This window comes from Ambystoma mexicanum, chromosome 11 (genome assembly GCF_040938575.1).
Source record: "Ambystoma mexicanum isolate Mex_15411 chromosome 11, UKY_AmexF1_1, whole genome shotgun sequence".
NCBI classification, from domain to species: domain Eukaryota; kingdom Metazoa; phylum Chordata; class Amphibia; order Caudata; family Ambystomatidae; genus Ambystoma; species Ambystoma mexicanum.
The window spans coordinates 1,000,889,687-1,000,910,412 of record NC_090934.1 but is presented as its reverse complement, the minus strand read 5'-3'; the positions used below and the strand labels follow the sequence as shown (position 1 = coordinate 1,000,910,412).

Genomic DNA, 20,726 nt, shown 5'->3' with positions numbered 1-20,726 from the left:
ACTTATTTAGCATGTATATCCACAGGGGAAAGCCCAAAGGTCACAACTATAAGTCACCTAAGTAGAAACAGAAGAGGACCCAGGTATCTGGTACTTCCAGCCTGCACCCATCAATGCTTCAGGATTGGCAACTGCTGCTCTCTCTCCACCCAACATCCCTCCCTCCCATACCCCTTTTCCCTTCATGAATCATGCTACCAAAAACTGACAAAAATGGCACGCAATAAAAACGACTTTACATTGCTTCACTCAAAGTTGGAATTCATTGACATCGGTTTCTTTGCAGCTTTGCGCACAGGTAATAAGTTGTTTGTTTTTTTTAAACTGTTTCGTAAATAACTGTCTCATGTCACGCCTTGAAAGAAACAGGAGGGAGCTGTTTCTTTCCTGTGAAACATGCAGCTCAGCAGGCACAGACATCCCTAGTGCAATAGGAAGTCCAAGTGTCAGAGAAACAGTTGTAGATCCAGGTTTCGATTCAAAAAGGTTGATTTTATCATTTTTGTACACATTATTTTTTAGAAATAACGGCGCAGAAAGATTAATTCTGCTTTAATGAAGAAAAAAAAGAAAAAAATCTGCATTTAAAATGACACCCAGTTGTGAGCTGTGCAGCTCTCTTTTTTCCGACACGTGCTTCTTTAACGCGGTTTTTAAAAATAGGTTTCAGTTTGCATGGTACTCTGGAACTTGGAAAAAGACACAGTATATAAGAATTATTAAATACAGGGAGGGGAATAAATAGATTTTGGCACATTTCCTTGGGAATAACGAAACCCATAAGCCTCTGAAGCAAGTAAGTTGCTTACCTTTTAAGTGAGCTATGTCGGCCATCAGACGAGACATGTTTTCCTGCATGCCAATCTAAAAGACACAAAAGGGAAAACATTTAAATCGCACCTCTGTATAGCAGCACCAACTGCCAATTGTTTCACCACACAATTAAAAACAAATAAAACGCGGAGGCTTGCGCCTTCTACAACCAAAAGACCAATCTGGTCCTCACTTGAACTTTTGCTTTCCCCACTCTCAAACAGCTAACTATGCCTCAGACTGCTCTCGAATACTTGGCAGCTGCATACCAAGTGTAACACAAAGACAGGTGTGTATGAAAAGTAATTGAACACGATAGTCCAGTGCAACATGGTGATTAAAGGGTGTTAATTGTTCGACACACATCATCCAAAGGCAACATTAGAAATTTAAGAGAAACAGCCTTAAAACCGTGGTGAGGGAGACAGGGGTAGCGACAAAATAGTATGTAATTGAAAGATTTTGGTAAATACAAAACACACAAGCTATTTCATATAGCTCGGTTAAATAAAGACTAATTCGTTACATTTTAAGTTATTTAACTTCCCAAGTCGGACATGTTATAATGGCATTCTAAAATCATCGCGCTTTTGCTTTTAGTGACTGCACAATCTAGTTCAATTCCCGGGACAAAACCATGTGACATCAGGGTCAATACTTCTCTCTACAGAGGTTCATCAAGGCGTGGGTGATGCTGCTTTATTGCCAATGTCACAGGGAGGATGGGGAATGATTAAGTACAAGCTACTCACGCTAGAGTCCATCCATAGGCCCCTTCTTCCATGCTTTCTGGATGTTATTCCCAGGAACTGGAGCACTGCATGCAGACTACTAGCCGGGGCCCATGGGCAGACACGCCCTTTCAGTTATGCCCCACTGGTTCCAACAGCTATTTCTTTTGAGTCTGGCGCTATATTTTGGGTGTGTTCTCTAAGAGTATAATGGTCTCCAAAGTGAGTAACCTGTTCTCTCTCCTACATACTTTCCCCTTTCCTTCATGGTACAGGGAAAGCATAAGCACTGATGTGCAAGAGGAAGGCTATCAACCACATAAATAACTAAGTTCGTAAAAATATTCTAGCGAAATGACTGATTAGCTTCAACCCCTGAACTGGAATCCACAGAGTAAAGCCGACAGAAGGCATGAATGTTGGATTACACACCAGACGTTCTGAGCATCTTTCAGCCAACCATACCTCTAAGAAGCGAGAAAGACGATTAACACAAAAGTGTCCTAACAGTGAAGCTCAAAACAACTGTCCCAGTCAGAATAGGTAGTATTGAATACCTAAAGGTTCTAGGGAAACCAAATAGAGAGCCTAATAATCATTATGTTATGCCATGTTATCCAATATTTATGTTGCACCTATCACATCCAAAGCAGTTTTACAGCCCCAGAACTTGTCTGAAAGGTGGCATATTGTAACCCAGCCAGGGTGTCGCCAGATTTTAGTCTGTGGAAAGGAAAGGGAGGTGGTGATTGGGAAGAGAACCTAGACAATACAATGACCGAAAACAGATGAAAAAAACAATTGGGGTGAGTGGGAGGGGCTATGGTTGTCAAATCAGGCATGTGTGGTTCTCAAATGTGGTAAATTATTGGTACGCACGAGTGCAGGACTCTGAAGAATACAACTTGGATTTGAGGCGAGTTGTATTGTGATGGCAATGTGTAGAACCGACAAAGCCTGGTACTAGTTGTAGTTAGATGGTGAGTTGTTGCACGATGGACTTGTTAGGGAGAATTCTCATAAATGGCTGATTTCCCTTACCTAATGAGTCCCTCAGCAGCTTTGCTGGATTTCTAGGGTTTATTTTTTTCACCTGGTAAGAGTGTGAGCCTTTTTCTCACTCTTACATGTGTTTTGCTGTGTGCGTTTTCACTTTTTGTGTGATCTTGGGCACTGGCCCACACCTACTGCATGGCCTCACATTTGTCATGTGTTAAACAGCACCTTCAGTGCAGTGACACAGGGTTGTCTTTGAGACTTCCCCCCCCCCCTGACTTCATTTTCTGGGGCTGACTACTGTCCCCCAGAAAAGGTAAAGTTGCCATTAACTTTATTTTAGTCACTTTAAACCACAGACCCAATATACCCCATCTTACATGGAGTATTGGAAAGGTTTAATTCTTATCCCTTTTTGTCTGTGTCTCTTGGAGCCTTGCTTCACTCCCTTTACACTAAGACTTGGCTGGTGGCAGTGGTAACTACGCTAATTTTCGTACTGCGGTTATCTTATATAAACGTGGCATTGTTTTAGGCTATTATATTAGCCTCAAACATAAACCTCTTGACCATATATATTTTATTACAGTTCCGGCTGGGTTTATTCGCCATTTCTTTTTGTAAATGTCTTTCTTGTGTTTTACTCTGCGCGCCAAACCAGGTTTGGTCCCTTTGTTCTCTGTCTTTTCGAGGGCTTTTGCACAGAAGCCCTCCTTAAGGCGCCTGAAAGTCTGGGTAGGCATGTGAGGGAGGGTTCCCTTGGTAACCCAAGTCGCACTCCTGCTGGGTGACTGTCCTGCCAGGACAGCCACCCTGCTGTGTGATTGACAGCCAGGCTGTATGAATGGGGGAAAACTGCATAAAAAGCAGGTCTCTGGGACTGGAAAGGCTGAGTCGCCACTGGAACGAAAGAACCAACGAGGAGCTGCTGGAAGAGGACCCCTATCACGACTGAACTGCCCGTGAAGCCCTGCTGCAGGTCCGAATCTTCAGAATCGGACGACAGAGAAGATCCTCCAGGAAACTTCTTCCGTTGAGCTGGTGGGACCAACCAGTTCGCCCAAACTGCAAGCCAGGACCCCTCCCTCTGCTCAAATTCACTGTACAGAGCTGCAGTGGGCCGGATAGCCAGGAAGATCGGACCCTGCTTGGGTTTTAAGGAGCGCACCTTTTATTCGTTGCTTTGCTCTGCTGCTGGTTTCTTCCCTGGGTAGTGCAGGACCCTCCAGTCTTTCTACTTCTTGTCAGTGTGACAGTCGTTTCAGGAACTGTGAGCCTACAGGAACTACTAGGAACTTCTGCCTTGGCTACAGCTTCCTCTCCGTTTTAAGGTACTGTGCAAATCCGGTTGTTCGTTTCGTTCAGCCGCGGTGAAAGTGTTTGAAATCTTTCTCCAAACCGAGGGCTTGTCCTTCTCTCTTTGAACTAACTTTTCTGCCAACCAACCTTTCTGGAATCCGTGGCACAAACTTTACTGCAAACTACCCTGAACTGTATTATCTTCGACAAATTAACTTTGGCCCTAAGCATTTTCTATCTGGTTTTATCATTGTAGTTCCTATTGCTCACTTGCCCCGAGTACTTACCTGGTGGTGTGGTTCAATTTCAATTAACTTTGTTTTTCCCTCCCTTTTAAATTACTGGAGTACCATTTTGCTTTCACTTCATTTTGTGAGCTTAACTTGTCTGGAATTTAATGGAAGTGGTGTGGTGTATTAAGAGTGTGGTTTTCAACTTGCTTATAATAGTGAAATGTTATACAACTGAAGAGTGAAATAAATGTATATTCTTTTACTTGAAAACCTTGAGTTAGTATTTGCCTGAATCATAGTAATTGCTGTCCTTTGTGTAACTATCTGATACTGCTCACTTACTCTTGAGATAAGTCTGGGTGCTCAGCCATCGCTACCACTTTAACTGTGTATTACGGGCTTGTACCAAAGGTCAATTTGTACTGTCATTACAGGCCACAGGATTGAAGGGGCACAAAGAGTGGTGGAACAGGGTTTATTTTTTCTACATAAGCATTTATGCGAAAGCTGTGGTCAACAGCTATTCTCAGTGATTGTAAGCATGAAAGCCTTTGCTATGAGGAGGGACTCTATTCGAACACTCCTTCAGTTCTCATACTTCCCAATGTTTCCTCTGCCTTTTGTGAAAAACCTGAGGGTGTACTCAATCCCCGAGGACCCTTATTCAGGTGGCCACGGAAGGACCATCGCTATTGGATCCAGACCCTGGTGGTGGTGAGCGAGGGAGTATCACCTGGGTAGGGGGCCTAGGGGAGTGAGGAAGAACCACTGGAAGGCGAGACATGGTATCCCCCCCATTTCCTGACAATTGTTTACCCCATATTCCCGCTACCTTTATGGAACTCTACAACTCCCATAATTCCCCGCCTTTCTGTGTCAGCCCAACTACTGAGACGAGAAAGACTGAGATTATGAAGATTACCACTAGTAATATGCAATGGTCCTGTCCCAGTAATGAGGGCCAGGCAGGGTCAGGCTCTCGGACATTCACACAGACCTGAAAAATATCGACAGCTACCCAGAGTATAAAAGGTAGAGTATAGAATCACACAGGAAGCTAGTTGGAGCCCGAGAAGGAACATGAGTTGAAAGTCAAGCAGGCAGGCGAACTGGGTCGCCTAGGTACCCCGAAATCTGTCCACAGAGAACAAAGCGCCAAGACTCTGAGGGCCTGAGAGGTGAAAAGGCTGCAGAAAGCGTGGCGAGGGAGTCATGTTTTCAAAGAGCAAGGCCAGAAGGGGGTCACGTGAGGAAGGAAACTCCAAAGAGAAATCCTGGCACAGGTGTTGGTTCCCCAGGGCATGCGAGAAGGCAGAGTGTCGGAGGGGCAGCAGATGAGAACTGGACCTCGACACAGAGCTAATGATGAAGAGAAACAGTGGTTAGTTCAAAGCAGAAGGGAGCCCGGTTTGTGAAAGGCGAGGCACCAGTGAAATACAATATTGCAAAGCGAGGATACCCGTATGGCGAAAGACGCGATGAAAGCTTCAATTGTCCATTGTTGAAAGAGTGTGATAAGAAACAAAGTGACGCTGAGGCGGCGTATACGTTTACATGGGTAAAAAGAGACTTTTTGAGATCATGAATTACAGAGGGCTCGAAGCTAAAGCAAAAGTGAAATAAGAACTGTTATGTTTGTGGAATTAAGAAAAAGTTCTGAGACCCACAATGAGAATTGGGAAAGACAGTGCCGGGGCACGACCAAGTGAAATAGAACGCAAGGAGCACTAACTGTATAGACTGCCTTAGTCACAGAGTGGTCCCGCACAGTGCTAAGCAAGATACAGTGGATATGCAAAAGTCTCTGTTACTGTGCTATGAAGTAAAGAAGTGCCAAGGGGACGATTGTGTGAAAGCCTCACTGACAAGAGTGGTCCCGCACAGGGCAAGTGAATACTGTGTGTTTGCAAAAGTCTCTTGTCATGTAAACCATTGAAGGATTGTTGAATTGATGGGGAAGGGAACCTCCGATTGTGAAACATTTTGAGTTGATGCCGAACCAGGCGAGGGAAACCTGAGTGAACTGTATGCAATTGAACTGTGTGAATTGTGAGCCAGGCAAGGGAAGTCTGGAAGAACTGTGCGCCATTGAACTGTTTGAACTAGCCATCCAAGCTCCTAACAAACTCTCATTACTCAAGCTCGGGAAGGGAGTGTTATTCAACTCCATTGCTTGACTCTCTTCTGTTTTGACCTAAGACCGTGCACATTATCATTGTAGAATTAAGTGAGGGCAAGATTAGGTTTGGCACAGACACCTTTATTATTTTGACAGACTGACTGACTGACTGACATCCTTCAGTTTAATTTGATGGACAAGACTACTGCCATTATAGAGATTGGGCCAGTTAGGAAGTCTCCAACCCCTTTAAAGTTAAATAAAGGTTTTTGAAACTGTACATTTGTGTCTGTATCTACCGCCTGAATCCATGTCTACCTCACACTTTGATAAGGTCAATCATGCCACCCTTATAAATCTGCTCCGTGATACCCTTGTCATCACAGACTGGACACTGGACTGGTTGAGCTCCTTCCCATCTGGCCGATCTGCCAAGGTTCAACTGGGCCCTTTACTCTCCTCCACCACACTCTCCACCTGTGGTGTCCCTCGGGGCTCCATCCTCACGCTGTGGCTCTTCAATCTCTACCTTGCCCCTCTGGCCCACTTGATCTCCACCTTCTCGCCTCACTTCCAAGGTTATGCGGATGGCACACAGCTCTCCTACAAGCTTCCCTCCACTGCCACGGGTGAGCCGCTAATGAGCTCTGCCTTAATGCCAGTAAAACCAAGATTCTTCTCATTAGGACCCCTGCTCCGTCCTTCCCTCTGACTCTCTGGCTGGTCTCCATGGGTCCCCTCCCGCCACCCTCTTGTGAGGCTAGAAACCGTGGCATCATCTTCGACTCCTCTCTCTCTCTCTCTCCTCACATTACGGACCTTGCCAAGAAGCCCCACTTTCAGCTGCACCTCCTCAGAGGCATTCACCCTTTCCTCGGCTTCCACCATAAATTCAATGTCTCCAGAGCTCTGGTCCTCTCTAGACTGTACTACTGCAACAGCCTCTTCCTCAATCTGCCTTGATCCTCCCTTTACCCCCTTCAACTAATACAGAATACGACTGAAAGACTTAACCTTGGCTTCAAGCTTAGGGACCGCATCTCTCCAGCCCTAAAATCTCTCCACTGGCTCCCGGTGGTTGCGTGGATCAAGTTCTGCAGCATCCATAAGGCTTTATGGGGCCTTAGACCATGCTATATCCAATGTTTGCTCCCTGATAGAGCTATTCAGTCTTCTAGATTTATTTCTCAGCACATCAGCCGCTTTTCCAAGCAGAGAGTGGGGTATGGAGGGGGTGAGGGGGGTAGAACTCGCTCTTTGGCAGGAGCCTCCCTCTGGAATGGCCTCCCTGCCCCCCTCAGGCGTGAGCCGGATCTCCAAGTTCCAGAAGCTTCTCAAGACCCTCCTTTTCTCTTCCTCCTTCTCTATTACCCTCCCCTGCTAATGACCGGCTGCCTGGTCCCTTCTGATCCCTACAGGGCACCAGGCCATCCTCGCCCCGTCTTCCCTAGCACCCGCCCTAACTTGTACTTGCCCTTCCCTATTGCGACTGGTCCACCCTTGGCCTCAAAATTAGCATGTGGTCCTCACTCCCTGAACCCCCTGGCACTTGCCCACCTGGCTTCCCCTTAGCATTTGCCTAGCCACAGGGGTCCTCTTCTTCCCCTCCTCCTCCTCCCACCACACTTGTATACCTCAACTCTGCCCTGTTCTCCCCTCCCATCCTAGCATTATCCCTCCCCTCCCACCCTAGCATTATCCCTTACGCCCGACCTGCACTCCCCCCCTCCACTTCTTGTTACTGCACTTGCACGATCCGAATGACAAGGCCTAGTAGGACCGTTATTGTAGTTGTCTTCCCTGTTGCCCCCCCACCCGTTTTTTGTTATGTGGCGCCTTGAAACACCATTTGTTGTATAGGTGCTTTATAAATACTCAATAAATAAATAGACTCTTAGGGAATCGCAATTTTGCACCCTCCAGGTAAAACATTGCTTAGCGGGCTGGTATCCCTGGTCCCAAGAACACCTTAAAGCCCAGAGGGAGAAGTGGAAGTTGTACTTGTTACATACCTCCCTCTTATTTACAGCCCACAATGTTTTCTTGCAACCAAGGGGATGCAGACTTTAATAACCACCATTTATGCCCTCTGAATGCGTACAACTGAAGGCTTAGGAACCGCTTCATTAGTCGGTTATTACTATTTAGATTATGAGCCAGCCTACTCAAGCGAATAAAGATGGCGACCAAGCATAGTTTTAGCTATTCTACAGAGGGTCCACAATGAAGTAAATAAAAGGGGATGAAAGATTGTCAGCAGGTCACGCGCCTCAAAGGCTTTAAGATTCTAGTGGCTACAAAGTTTTGTTAACTTAATGGAATCCTCAATAGTTGGTAGGTCTGTATTTGGAGGAGCGGTTACGACAAGTCTCTTGGAAAGGTGTCAAAAATAGCCTGCTATCCTCAAGAAGCGAGTCAGTCAAACTACATGAACAATTAGCTTTTTGTCCTCTTATAGGTGATTAAACATTATAATTTTGCCTTCTCCAAGATGTGCATGGTTGCACAGGGTTTCCGCCACTAGACCACAATTTCATTATCTGTAAAGAGTAAAAGGATCATCATTTGATCTGCAGTTGGAAGGCCACAGTCAGATAGTGCTGTTTTCCTGATGAGCGGGTTTTGTATTGTACATTATTTATTGAAGGTTAGAAGCCATAATGAAAGAAGAAATATAAAGCAATGTGACCTAAACAACATGAATAATAAAACCCAGAGTAGTCATAGCAAGGAAAAATAAAAACCAAGAAAGAGAATTAGTTAAATGGAGGAATAATTGCCATAAAGCAGTAAAGCACCTTCCATAAATGAATATAAAAATCATATGCAGCTTGTATGTCAGATACACAGCCCATTTTTTTCTTGCATCTATGACATTCTTACAATCAAGCCTCAATAATTGAATTAAAAATATTTTCCTTAAAACACAGAATAAAAAGGACAGAAAGATAAAAATGGGTAAGGTCTCCCTCAGTTGATGTCCATTTGTGCGGGAACGCCTACTCAACACTACAGGTATCGGAAGGCAATTAACCATTAGATTGAACAGCAGGCAATCCTTACTTGGGTCAAGATTAAAATATTGTGCAACTGAGGATTTACGTACCTCAGTACCGACACAATTTTCTTCTCCGTTCCAAAAATATAAAGTGCAGTAGTAGTAATTTAGTATCTGTTTAAATTGCACTGGGGGAGGGCCCAACCAATGTAGGAAAACTCAGCGAAAAACTCTTTTTAAAAATAATTTGGCCATGGACTGAGTACAAGCAACAAAGGCTAATAACTGCATGAACAAGTGTGGCTTCTTATTAGACCATAGTCCAAACGAAAACTTGGAGGGGTTTGAGACAAATGAAATCAGTTATATAGCCTAACCCAGCTTTGAGATGTAACAAATAAGATGAAGCACACTTAGCCACTAAAATCCCACGTAAAAATGTATTTTCTTTAATTCGGATCCAGGACACGAGGACACAGGAGAGAGGCCGCAACGTTTGGTCATAGTCATTGATTGTGACTGACTTGGCATATTATATATGAAGGATTGAATCAAAGGGGAAACCACACAAGTCCCTACAATAATTAAGAATGGCGCCATTAGCTTGGGCACATTTTATGGCTGAGCAATTTTTGTGGTCGTCCCAATTCGTTATCTTTTTAAAATTATATTTGTCCACAATCAACCTGAGGTACAGGGCCTGCCTGACATTTCCCACACCTTCTCTGAATCCATATTGATTCTCGGCCAGTAAGTTATTAGCACAGGCCCATTCATTAATGTGATTGAAGATCACCCTACCCAGCAATTTTACAGAGGAATCAATTAAAGAAATCGTGCGACTACCTTGGGTCCAGTCTATGACCTTTCTTAAAGAAGGGTATAGTTATTCACTCATTCCAACTTGCTGGAATCAGGTTACTTGCTAGAACAACATTACAAATGTTGGTGAATAATGGAACTCAAATTAGATTATTATAGTGAAATGTGCAAGATGATATCATGTCCAGCCCTACAACTTCTCTATTGAATGTCACAAAGAGGGCATTCCGTACTTCCTCACTTGGAAACAATTCAAAATTCAGTATATTAGGCTTTGAAATTGAGCAAGGGAGCTGCAAAGCCGTCCAAGTGTTTAATCCAAATTTCAGCCAGAGGCTTGACATTCTCAGCATTGGAGGCCATTCTAAAAACCTCATGACAATTTTCCCAAACTTTCATTTTTGTTTTTGGCTGCAGCTTCTTAATTTTAGCAAGCATTCCACTTCCAGGGATTTTTTTTGCCTATTTTTATATCCTTTAATAGTTCAAACTCAACTTAGCCAATTCATTGCTCTTTTTAAATGGGCCCTTTATCCTTTCAAATACTAAGGATTTCATTTTTCTGCAATCTTTACTTTTTGTGAGAGGGCACGATTGGGGTTTAAGCGTTACGAGCAGTCTTGCATTTTCCAAAATATTTTCAAAGGCTTCCAGAATAGCGTCAGTTGTAGACAAACTAGTTAGGCTAAGTTCTATGCTGCTTAACCAAGCACAAATAAAAATGGTTGGATATTGATTCTTTATCATCCTTAGCCCAATTCAGCAACTTCCACAGAATATGGGGTAAGGCATCAGGTTCACTGGGGAATTCATTATATACCTCAGTGAAGTATTCTACAGACAAAATGGGTCATGGTCACTCTCAGGGTGTTGAATAACAGATATGTCATGCAAAAAGAACCTATCATGGACAGAAATCAGACATAGTTGATTGTTGATGCGTATCAATTATGTCTGAATGTAAATTGATTCAGAATGGTTAACGGGAGCCCCCCCTTGGCTGTGCGTATCCGCAATTTCAAATAGTTTAGATACAAATATTCTGCCCGCTTTTAAAATGATTGTATCCATCATGATGGGTGGCGGGATCTTTAGAAGGAGCACAAAACCTCACAACAATCAGTGATGAGGTTGTGGACCCTGGGGATTGCACAGATGTTGTTTTGTTAGTTCTTGTACGAATGACATTAGCTCTAGAGTCTTTCAGGGAAAGTAAGTGGCATTGCAGGCTGACTGTTGTTTCCTCCCAACCGTCATGCAATAAATCTAAGATAGCCAAAAGCTCCTTCCGAAAAACTTGCTAAAATATCTAGAAAGCTGGGAGGTCCTTGTCACTGTGAATAGTGCCCAAGGTAACAGCTCATCTCTATTTCGAGGATCTTTATCAACTAATTTCCACAGAAGATGTCAAGAGTGTGTGTTGGACCAATAGAGGTGGTAAATTGGGAACATAACCTTCAGCAGATCTTGGATTTGAAGGACAAGCTGGGGCATAAAACCAGAGAGCAGGTGGAAAGTTGGAAAAATTACCCTAGTAAAATAAAGTATCAGGTTTGTGGATTTGCCAAGCAAGATTAGCTTGCAAAGTGAAAGCCACAGCGTAGAGGGTATACTCTGATGACACATTAATTTATTCCCAGCCCTCAATGGTTCTAGTAGGCCCACTATGTCCATGGCTACATGAAAAATAGGACAAGGGGTTTAGAAATATACAGTTCATGAGTTTTGGTGAATGGTGCAAGAGGGGCAATACTCGCACTGAAGTAGTGTTATGTCCCTGGCCAAAAGAAGCAGGATAAAATGGGTTCTTAGGTTTTAGCATTACACAGATTCCCTGCCGTCCAGTGAGGAGGAGCAGCCCTTTCCACCAGAGTCCTTTTAAAGGGTGGCAGAAAAAGAAAAAGACTTTTTTTTTTTTTTAAAAAGAGTTTTCTCTCTATTCCCTTTTAAGTCAGGACCAGCCCTCTACAAAAGCCTTTTTCGACAGAAAGGTTCTCGGGTTTTCAAAACTTTTGTTGGTCATTATAAGAAAAAGGGTGCTTTTTAAGGTGGGATCATTTTTTGTCATGATGGGAAAAAGATTTAATCTCCATATACGGGCTGGGAGGATAGCTCAGGAGCAACGTGCTTGTCGTGAAAGCAAGACAAATCTGAGAAGCAAGGTTTCGATAACCGGCTTAGAGGCTGTACTCCTGCATGAAGCAAGATATGATATACCAATTTAAAAATGTTTTTACGTGCAAGTACTACAAGTACTGTTTGCTGGGCTGACACGCCGACTGGATCTTTCAGCATTTCGAATTTCTGCCTTCCCGAATTTCAACTTGCTTTGCAGCGCTTCTACACGACCGCCTGGAGGAAGTCTTTACAGGCAACACAGAGGCTTGCCTGTCCTCCTGAGAAAGAAATAAAGGACATTAGTTTGTCGAGCCCTCCCCCGTGGTGGCCACGCCCCCTTTCTGACCCTTCATCTATCCGGGGGTCTGCGCACCCGCACCGTGCAAGTACTGTTTGCTGGGCTGACACGCCGACTGGATCTTTCAGCATTTTGAATTTCTGCCTTCCCGAATTTCAACTTGCTTTGCAGCGCTTCTACACGGCCGCCTGGAGGACGTCTTTACAGGCAACACAGAGGCTTGCCTGTCCTCCTGAGAAAGAAAAAAAGGTGACTGTTTTGGCACGTTGTGCCTGAAGTGTGCATACTGGACTGGCACGTTGTGCCTGTTAGCACAGAGAATTACTCTTAAAAAAAAGTTCGTTTCATTTCCCCTTTTTCTGTGTTTACCTTTAAGGACATCAGTTTGTCGAGCCCTCCACCGTGGTGGCCACGCCCCCTTTCTGACCCTTCATCTATCCAGGGGTCTGCACACCTGCGCCGCGCACGTTGCAAGTACTACAAGTACTCTTTGCTGTTCGCTGGGCGCTGGAAGCATTTTTGGGGTTGTGCTTGAACCTTAAGGGTTTTTCTTTTTTATTCTGAGCTTTGGGCCAATGTTTTACTGGAGCTTTGTTTGTTCTAGGTGTACAAGTCAGGGAAATAAATTGGAACAGAGATATAGTCGTGCCTTGAGGCTAAGGCGTGCTTCCACAACTGGTTTTTGAAACTTTTGTTTGTTTGGGGAATCCCAACTAGCAGGTCTTTTTGTTTTCTGTGGGATATCTGACTTACTTTGGCTTTTGTGAAAAATGTTGTGGTTGAGTGTGTGTTAAATACATTTCACTATGGGCAAAGCAAAATTAGCGGCCCTCCGTAAAGATCATAGGGCAGACTTTTTCACTGCAGTCAGGACTCGCAGGGCCATCCTGGCGCGTGCAGCGGCGCTTCCTCTTCCTGCCCCCTGTGCAGACGAAGAGGAACTGCTCCAATGTGCACAGGATTGTTCTGTTGAAATCAGAAACTTAGATGATAACACAGACCCATCCCAACCCATGTTTGGGGATGATGACAATGAAGTTGCTCAAAATGAACTATATCATCGGGATAAAGTTGGTGATTCGAATGTTCTTGATTTAGATACTCCAGCTATATTTATTCCGGATGACACTCTCTCTGACCCCATTTATGATATTCTTTCGGGGGGTGTAAATGAATTTCCACCAGGGGATGACGTATCAACGATGCTAGGCATCTTTAATCGCACTATTCTGGGAGAACTTAGAAAACAAAATGACTTGTTGGTTGGAATGATAAAATCTATTGATAATATTCCGAAAGCTGTATCGGTTTCACTTATGCCTATTGTTACATGCATAAAGGTTCTACCCAAAGGTATATCAGATTTACTCGTGCCCATAGCCAAGGAGGCTATGGAAGCTTGGGTTGTGGAATTCAAGTCCGCACGAAATTTGGAAGGGTATGGAGTAGGGAGGGAGCAGGCTGCTGTACCTACTCCACCTAATGAGAATGCAGCCAAAGAAAAAAAAGATGGCCCAAAGATTTTCGGAAATAGTGGCCAATACTGGGAAGAGGGGTCTCTCTATGCCAAATGAGATTAGTGCCATAATTCCACCAAAGGGAAATGGTATAATTGAGGGACCTTTGATTGACATTCCGCAATCCAGAGCCGCAAAAAAACAAGCCAAGAAAAACAAGAAGCAAAAAAAGCAGAACTAAAAAACAAAACCTCTAGAAAATTCATGAGAGATCTTGACATGAAACACATGATGGATGAGGATGTTTCGGATGCAGTTGTCTATGTGGCGTCCCAAAAAGGCGCTGCAGTGACAAAGGAAACTGAAAACATGAAAACAGCTGTTGATCATGCGACTCAGAGTGAATACGAATAAGGGGTGGATGGAATGTTTGAAGCTATGAAAAAAAAGGGATTCTGCTGTGGATAATACGAACAGACTTGAAGATGGTTTGAGTGACATCTTCAAGATCTTTAAGAGCTCAATGGGCAACTCTGTAAGAGATCCCGATCCCAAAAGGTATGATTGTCCCTAGTACATCAGCCAGCAAGAACAGCGTTATAGAATTAGCTGAAATCAACCACTTAATAAATGATTCTGGGGACCTAGCTAATCCTCAGACAAGACCCATTGTACATTCAGTAAATACGGATTTATACTGTAGAAATCCTACAATTGTGAATACCCTGCCTTTTATAAATCTAACAATAGTCAAAGAGAGAAAAACAGATGAGATAGATTTCGCGCTGGGATTTAAAGATAGAGTGCCTAATCCTAATCCCAATTCAACTGAGATTCAGACGAATGTGGAGGACATTCTTAGAATTGTGCAGGGGTTAATGATTGAAAATAAAAGGCTGAAAGAAAAGGGTAGTGTGATTGATCAAACTAACAATAGTTGGTGTACTAAAGGTGTGGCAACTGTATTTTCTACTGAGATGCCCAAGGCTGTGGTAACGAACGATGTAATCATAACAAAATGAACATATTGATGTAAGCAAAGACCTGAAGGATAAAGAACAGGTTCAAATGGGCGAATTGTTGAGAAATGTGCATGATATCTTGGAAGAAAACAAAAAGTTGAGGAATCGAGACAGTATGGATAACTTTCGAAAAACAGATGTTGGATCTGTTGATGAAGAAAGAAATGAAAAAGATTACCGTGCTTATGTAAGGGTGGAGGAGAGGGTGAGTAATGAACAAGCATTGTATGACACCAGATATGCACAGGATCTCAGAACTCCAGCTTTTGCAAATTTACCAGGTTTAATTTTGTGCTCTTTATTTAAGGACGAGAGAAATCAACTGTTAAATAGACCTTATATTCTATCTCTATTTGCGGCGATACCAGAACTGAAACTTATAACCTCTGCAGATATCCACCTTGTGGATTTTATACAAAAAGAAAGATTGGATTTTGTAAGATTGGTTATTCCATCTCCCTTGGTTCGATCGATGCTGTTGAAGGAGGCGGAAGCCCTTCAACGTATGGGTTTCGACCTCTTTCCTTTTAAAGATCAGACGAGTTTGGTGCAAGCGCCAGATAGAAGTGAGCTGACAGCACAGGATAATCGTGAGAAGGTTGACTATCATAGTAATCACAGAGTGGAAGAGGTGTCAGAGAAACAGGACTGGAGATGGTTGGCCCTATCCTTACGTGACGCAATCAGTAATTTAAAAGAATTGGGTAAACCTGCTTAGCAAGACAACATAAGTTGAAATTGATCTGCTGGAACTCCCGCAGCAATTTCAATCTTTTTAATAATGAGTTACTTATGGAACATCTACACTCTTGATTTAATTTTGCTGCAGGAAACTTGGTTGACCACTCATGTGGGATGGGAAGGTTTTGTAGTAGAGGATCTATGTGCTACAAAAGGGCCGAGGGGCAGACCAAAGGGTGGTATGCTTACGGCCTCAAAAGAATCCGCAGGTCTGTTAAACAAAAGTACCTGGAAACAAGGTCAATCCTTTCTCTCAACCACTTATTTGGTTGGGGAAGATGTGAATGTTTTTCCTCTGTTGGTGATCAATGTTTATTGTAACGCAAATGAATTATCTGACCAACAGCTGGAAATTGAGCTAATTGACTTAGGTAAACAAATTGATTTGTGGACTATAGCCAACAAATGTCGTCAGATAATCATTGCTGGCGACTTAAATGCAGATTGTAGTGTGGACAGGCTGTTGGGAGAAGATCTGTACCATAAAATGGCGACCTGCAGAAATGGCAGCCAGAAACTTACAGGTTTTTTGTGGTTAACTTTCTGACGTGTGGGAGCTTAAGCTGATCGTAAATGATCACCACACTTGGAACGCTAGGGGGTATCTGTCTACTATCGATTATATTTTCCTAACTGCAAAACTAAGCGTCTCTGTGTCCACTTTTGAAGTAAAGACTGTTATGACAAGTGATCATTGTATGTTGATGGTTGAGTTTGATCCCATAATCAGTGTGAGGGCCCAACAGAGCTATACCAAAGATCTTTTGCTTAACTATTCAAAGAATAGAATAAAATGGTCCTTTAACGCTACCAATAAATTCACCTCTACTCTGATCGCCGAATATGAAAACACAGAGTTGGAACAACGTATGTTTATGTTCTCTGTAAAAGTATTTGAGAACACCATCAGATCTAAAATTAAGGGTTTCTTTGAATACAGACCTGTTAGACTATCCCAAATGACTTACCATAAGCATTCGATGGATCCCGAGATCTACGAGAGAAAACGAGAACTTAACAGGGAGCTTTGCAAATTGCGGAAGAGTTGTATGTTAGACCCAGGTACTGGTGGCATAATTCAAAAATTAAAGCAATCATATAAAACTGGTTGATCAGCCACCGATCCATCATTGCTCAACGGGATGGAGAACGTATGTTGGGAGCGATGCGAGGGGTTACATCCTCTAATTTTTGGCAATTAATTAACAATGTGGATTCGACTCAAGATCTTACACTGGTTAACCCTATTCCTGAAGCGACATGGGCTGGACATTTTGCGATGGTGTACAAGAAAAATGACCTGTGTTACTCACCTCTGGGCGAGACCTCCGTGTGGACTTTGTCCTGTGAGGTTGAAGTAATAAAAAAGCCTGATTATTAAACATGGGGGCCCCGGGTTTAAACAATCTCACTAACAAGGTATTTAAGGCCAATCCTCTTGTATGGGCAAGAATTTTATGTATTCTTTTCAGAGATGTGTGTGTATCTAAAACTATTCCGCAATCCTGGAGGGTCTCTGTAGTCATCCCAGTTTTTAAAAAGGGCTCCAGATTGCTGCCTTGCAATTACCGCCCAATAGCCATTGCGGACTGACTCCAAAATATTTGCCTCACTGGTTTTCATAGATGTTCAGAAATGGATTGATGATAACCACATTCTTAGCATGAACCAACTGGGCTTTAAAGAAAACTGTGGCACTGACTGTGGTGGTCTAGTATTGCGTTGCCTTCAAAGTAAAGCCTGGGTCAAGGGGAAAGAGACCTACTTTTGTCGCTTCTCTGGACCTTAGTAAGGCTTTTGATTTAGTTGATAGGCCAACCTTGTGGTTTAAATTAAAATTCTTAAATATGCCTAATCATTTACTGGATATCATCATCGAGTTATATACTGACACCAGGTTAGTTGTTCAAATGAATTAGGCTGGGGACCTCTCTGCCCAGATGGAAACTAATAATGGTTTACGACAAGGCTGTATGCTTGCCCCTACAATCTTTAATCTTTATGTTAGTGGAGCACATATTGTCTTTTCTAATGGGGGTTTGGTGTCGCCTAAACTCAATGGGAGGGCCATTTCATGGTTGGCCTATGCAGATGATTTTTTGCTTATAGACAACACAAAAGTGGGTCTTCAGTGCCTAATTAAGATATTTGAACAGTTTATACGCAATCTATATCTAAAAATTAATCCTTCCAAAACTATTATTATCCGAATGGGAGGTGCAAATAGGAAGCAGGAGTCCTTCTCGTGGGTATGTGAGGGCAAACACATCAAGCCCCAGAAAGCTTTGAAATATTTGGGATACTGTTTTACCGGTACGGATTCTGTTACTCTGTTTAAAAATCAACTCAGGGTGAAAGCCGAGGTGGCACTAAGGCAGATGTGAATGCTGGAAAGAAAGTTTGGAGGATTCACAATGAAACCTATTCGGCAGTTTACTTAAAGAAAGTCGTCCCAATGATCACCTATGGGTTAGAAATCTTTCCAACAGATATTACTGACTTTCTGAAATCTTTAGAGGGAATAATATGGAGGGGGCTTTTTTTTACCTAATTTTGCATCCCGATGGAAGTTTTGAGGTACGAACTGGGTTTGCTGTCTCTTCATTCGGTGGTTGCTATTAAGAAGCTCATGTTATGGAGAAAATGTAAATTATCCGGGATTAGTAATTTCTATGCGGAAGCAGGTTTAGATCTTACATGTTCATTTATGATCTCTTTAAATAACGATATGGAAAAGATGACAGAAATAGGAATTGCTAAGTGTACTGTAATGAATAACCCTAACAAGTGTAAACTGATTGTTAACGGAATGGATTGGTCTATGACTAAGAGCAAAGTACTAGCATCTAAACTGTATAAGGATGCCCACTCTTTTTGGAAATTCTCGCTGGTAATGGAGATGTACCTGACAAAATTTCCATCAAGGATTTTAAGAAACTCATATATGAGATTTAGATTGAATGTCATGTATACTCATTTTATACTTAACATAAGAAATCCATTGGATGAAAAAAAATAGTGTAGATTCTGCCATGAGTTTGAAATGGATGAGACCTTAGAACATATAATGTTAAGATGCCCTGCGCTGTTCAAACAACGAACAGAATATTTTTCAGATCTATTTGAAAATTGCTTATGTATGGATACAAAATATATTTGGTATAGAATGAAAAATGGATTTTCAACTATTTTGATTATTCGTGTAATTTCCTTTTAAAAATAATATGTGAGCTAAATTAGATATGGTTTTTGATATTCGGTTTATCTTTTGTTTTTTGTTCTTTTATGTATTTGAAAGAAATGTTTATATCGAATGTGAAATTCTTTTATGTACTTTAAAGAATTATATATCGAATGTGAAATTTTCTATTGTTTTTATAGTCTGTTTTCTGTGAATATTTTTGTAAAGGTTTGTGATAAACCATGAACAAATAAAAAATAAAAAAAAGTTTTATAGGTTCTAGGGAAACCCAACTAGAAATCATGGGCATCACTATGGCGACATACAAGGATTGATCAACGCAAAGTGTCTCACAGATCTAACTCTGCAAATACTGAGGATGCCCATCTTTTCGAAGACCCAGTGTTCTTCAAGAATCCAGGAAAACCCTCACTATCTCAAAGAATTAGGGAAAACACCAGGAGAAGATGGAACAAGGGGTGCCTATCGAGCACCAACTTGTGCTCATAAAACATAAATAAAAAAAGTATTTGAAGCTTGGTTATTCTGCTACCAGAAGTGGATGAAACCACAATCTCAGTCTTCCCAGTAACCAACTTCATCTCAGTACAATATTCAAGCCCCATACAAAGTGGGGCTATTTATATTAAAAAAGGTTTTAAAGTTAAATCTTGAATAAATGTAATAACTCCAGGGCTCGAAACTAGGAGCTAAAAGCAGCACCTAGTTATCCAGCAGTAAACCAGTCACCAGGGGCTACCAATGGGGAACAAGGAGCTAATACATAGCATTATGCAAATTAACTTCCACATAAAATGCAAACCTATAATTGTATCCATCATATATGACCCCTTAGGATTTAAATGCCATATAGATGTGCCCTAACTTTTATGTATAGCTTTTCCAAAATAAACTGGGTTAAATTCACATAGTATTATTTGTTCAGCATCAGTTGGCCAGGGGAGCCAAAAGGTAGCTACTGGTCACTGTTGGTTTTAGGTTAACCAGGCTATTCTAGGCTATAAGCAGGAGCTAAATACCTCACAGCTTCCCTTCATTTCAAACCCAGAGAACCCTTTTAATTAAATGGACACTTTTAATCCATTCTCTTGCAAACAGTAATTGTGAAATACATACTTTTACTTGATTTAGAAGCATAATTACCTTCACAAAAATTCAAGGCGAGCTAAACCCTGCATACTGATATCACTAATTAACATATGACTCCCAATGGTCACTTTAACTTCCGATTCAATTTGAGGCTTGGAAGGGACTGAAATTTACAATGCAAGTTCCATTATAAATACTGGTATAGTTTGATTAATGAGGCTTAAGTGACTAAGCACTAGCTTAACTAAGAGACGCTCCTATAATCTTAAGCACGGTACACTGCTTGATTGATTTATAACATTTTCTTGTTTCAAAACTGGTTCGTTATACTTAAGAAACAGTTTTAATCTGAGTGCTTGAATTGATTTACTTTTTAAATCTTTGTAAGTTTCTGATATGAAATGACATTCTTTCTTTTGTATTTCAGATTGTAAGAATTTTCATTTTGTTACGATTTAAATTGTATACTATGATATGCTTAAATAATAACTAAATTGAAAAGTTGTATTAACAACTATATCAATAAACATTTTTACATTTGTACACTTTTACAATTGAAGACAATTCACATGCACTGAGAAACCAACCTAAACATCTTTGTGGAGTCTACATTTCCCAAACCCCATTGTCAATTAACCATCCTATTCCCTCAAGTGTTCCTCTTCTTTTAAATGAACTAGGTGCCACAAGTAAAGGGGATGATGGGATGGGTGAACATCAAGCAAATATTTCGTCTTTTGCCAGAAGATGCTAATGTGTTCAAAATTGTACTGATTAGATTAGCTTCA

At 41.9% G+C, this 20,726-nt stretch overlaps 1 protein-coding gene across 3 annotated transcripts in view; it reads right to left on the bottom strand.

Moving 5' to 3' along the window:
- The window catches only part of GOLM2 (golgi membrane protein 2), an 801,157-nt gene that overhangs the window by 755,791 nt on the left and 24,640 nt on the right, over positions 1-20,726 (bottom strand). For all 3 annotated transcript variants that reach the window (XM_069624194.1, XM_069624193.1, XM_069624192.1), the window contains exon 2: positions 810-864. In XM_069624194.1, the coding sequence (XP_069480295.1) occupies positions 810-864 (55 nt within the window). The remainder of the gene's footprint in view (positions 1-809; positions 865-20,726) is intronic.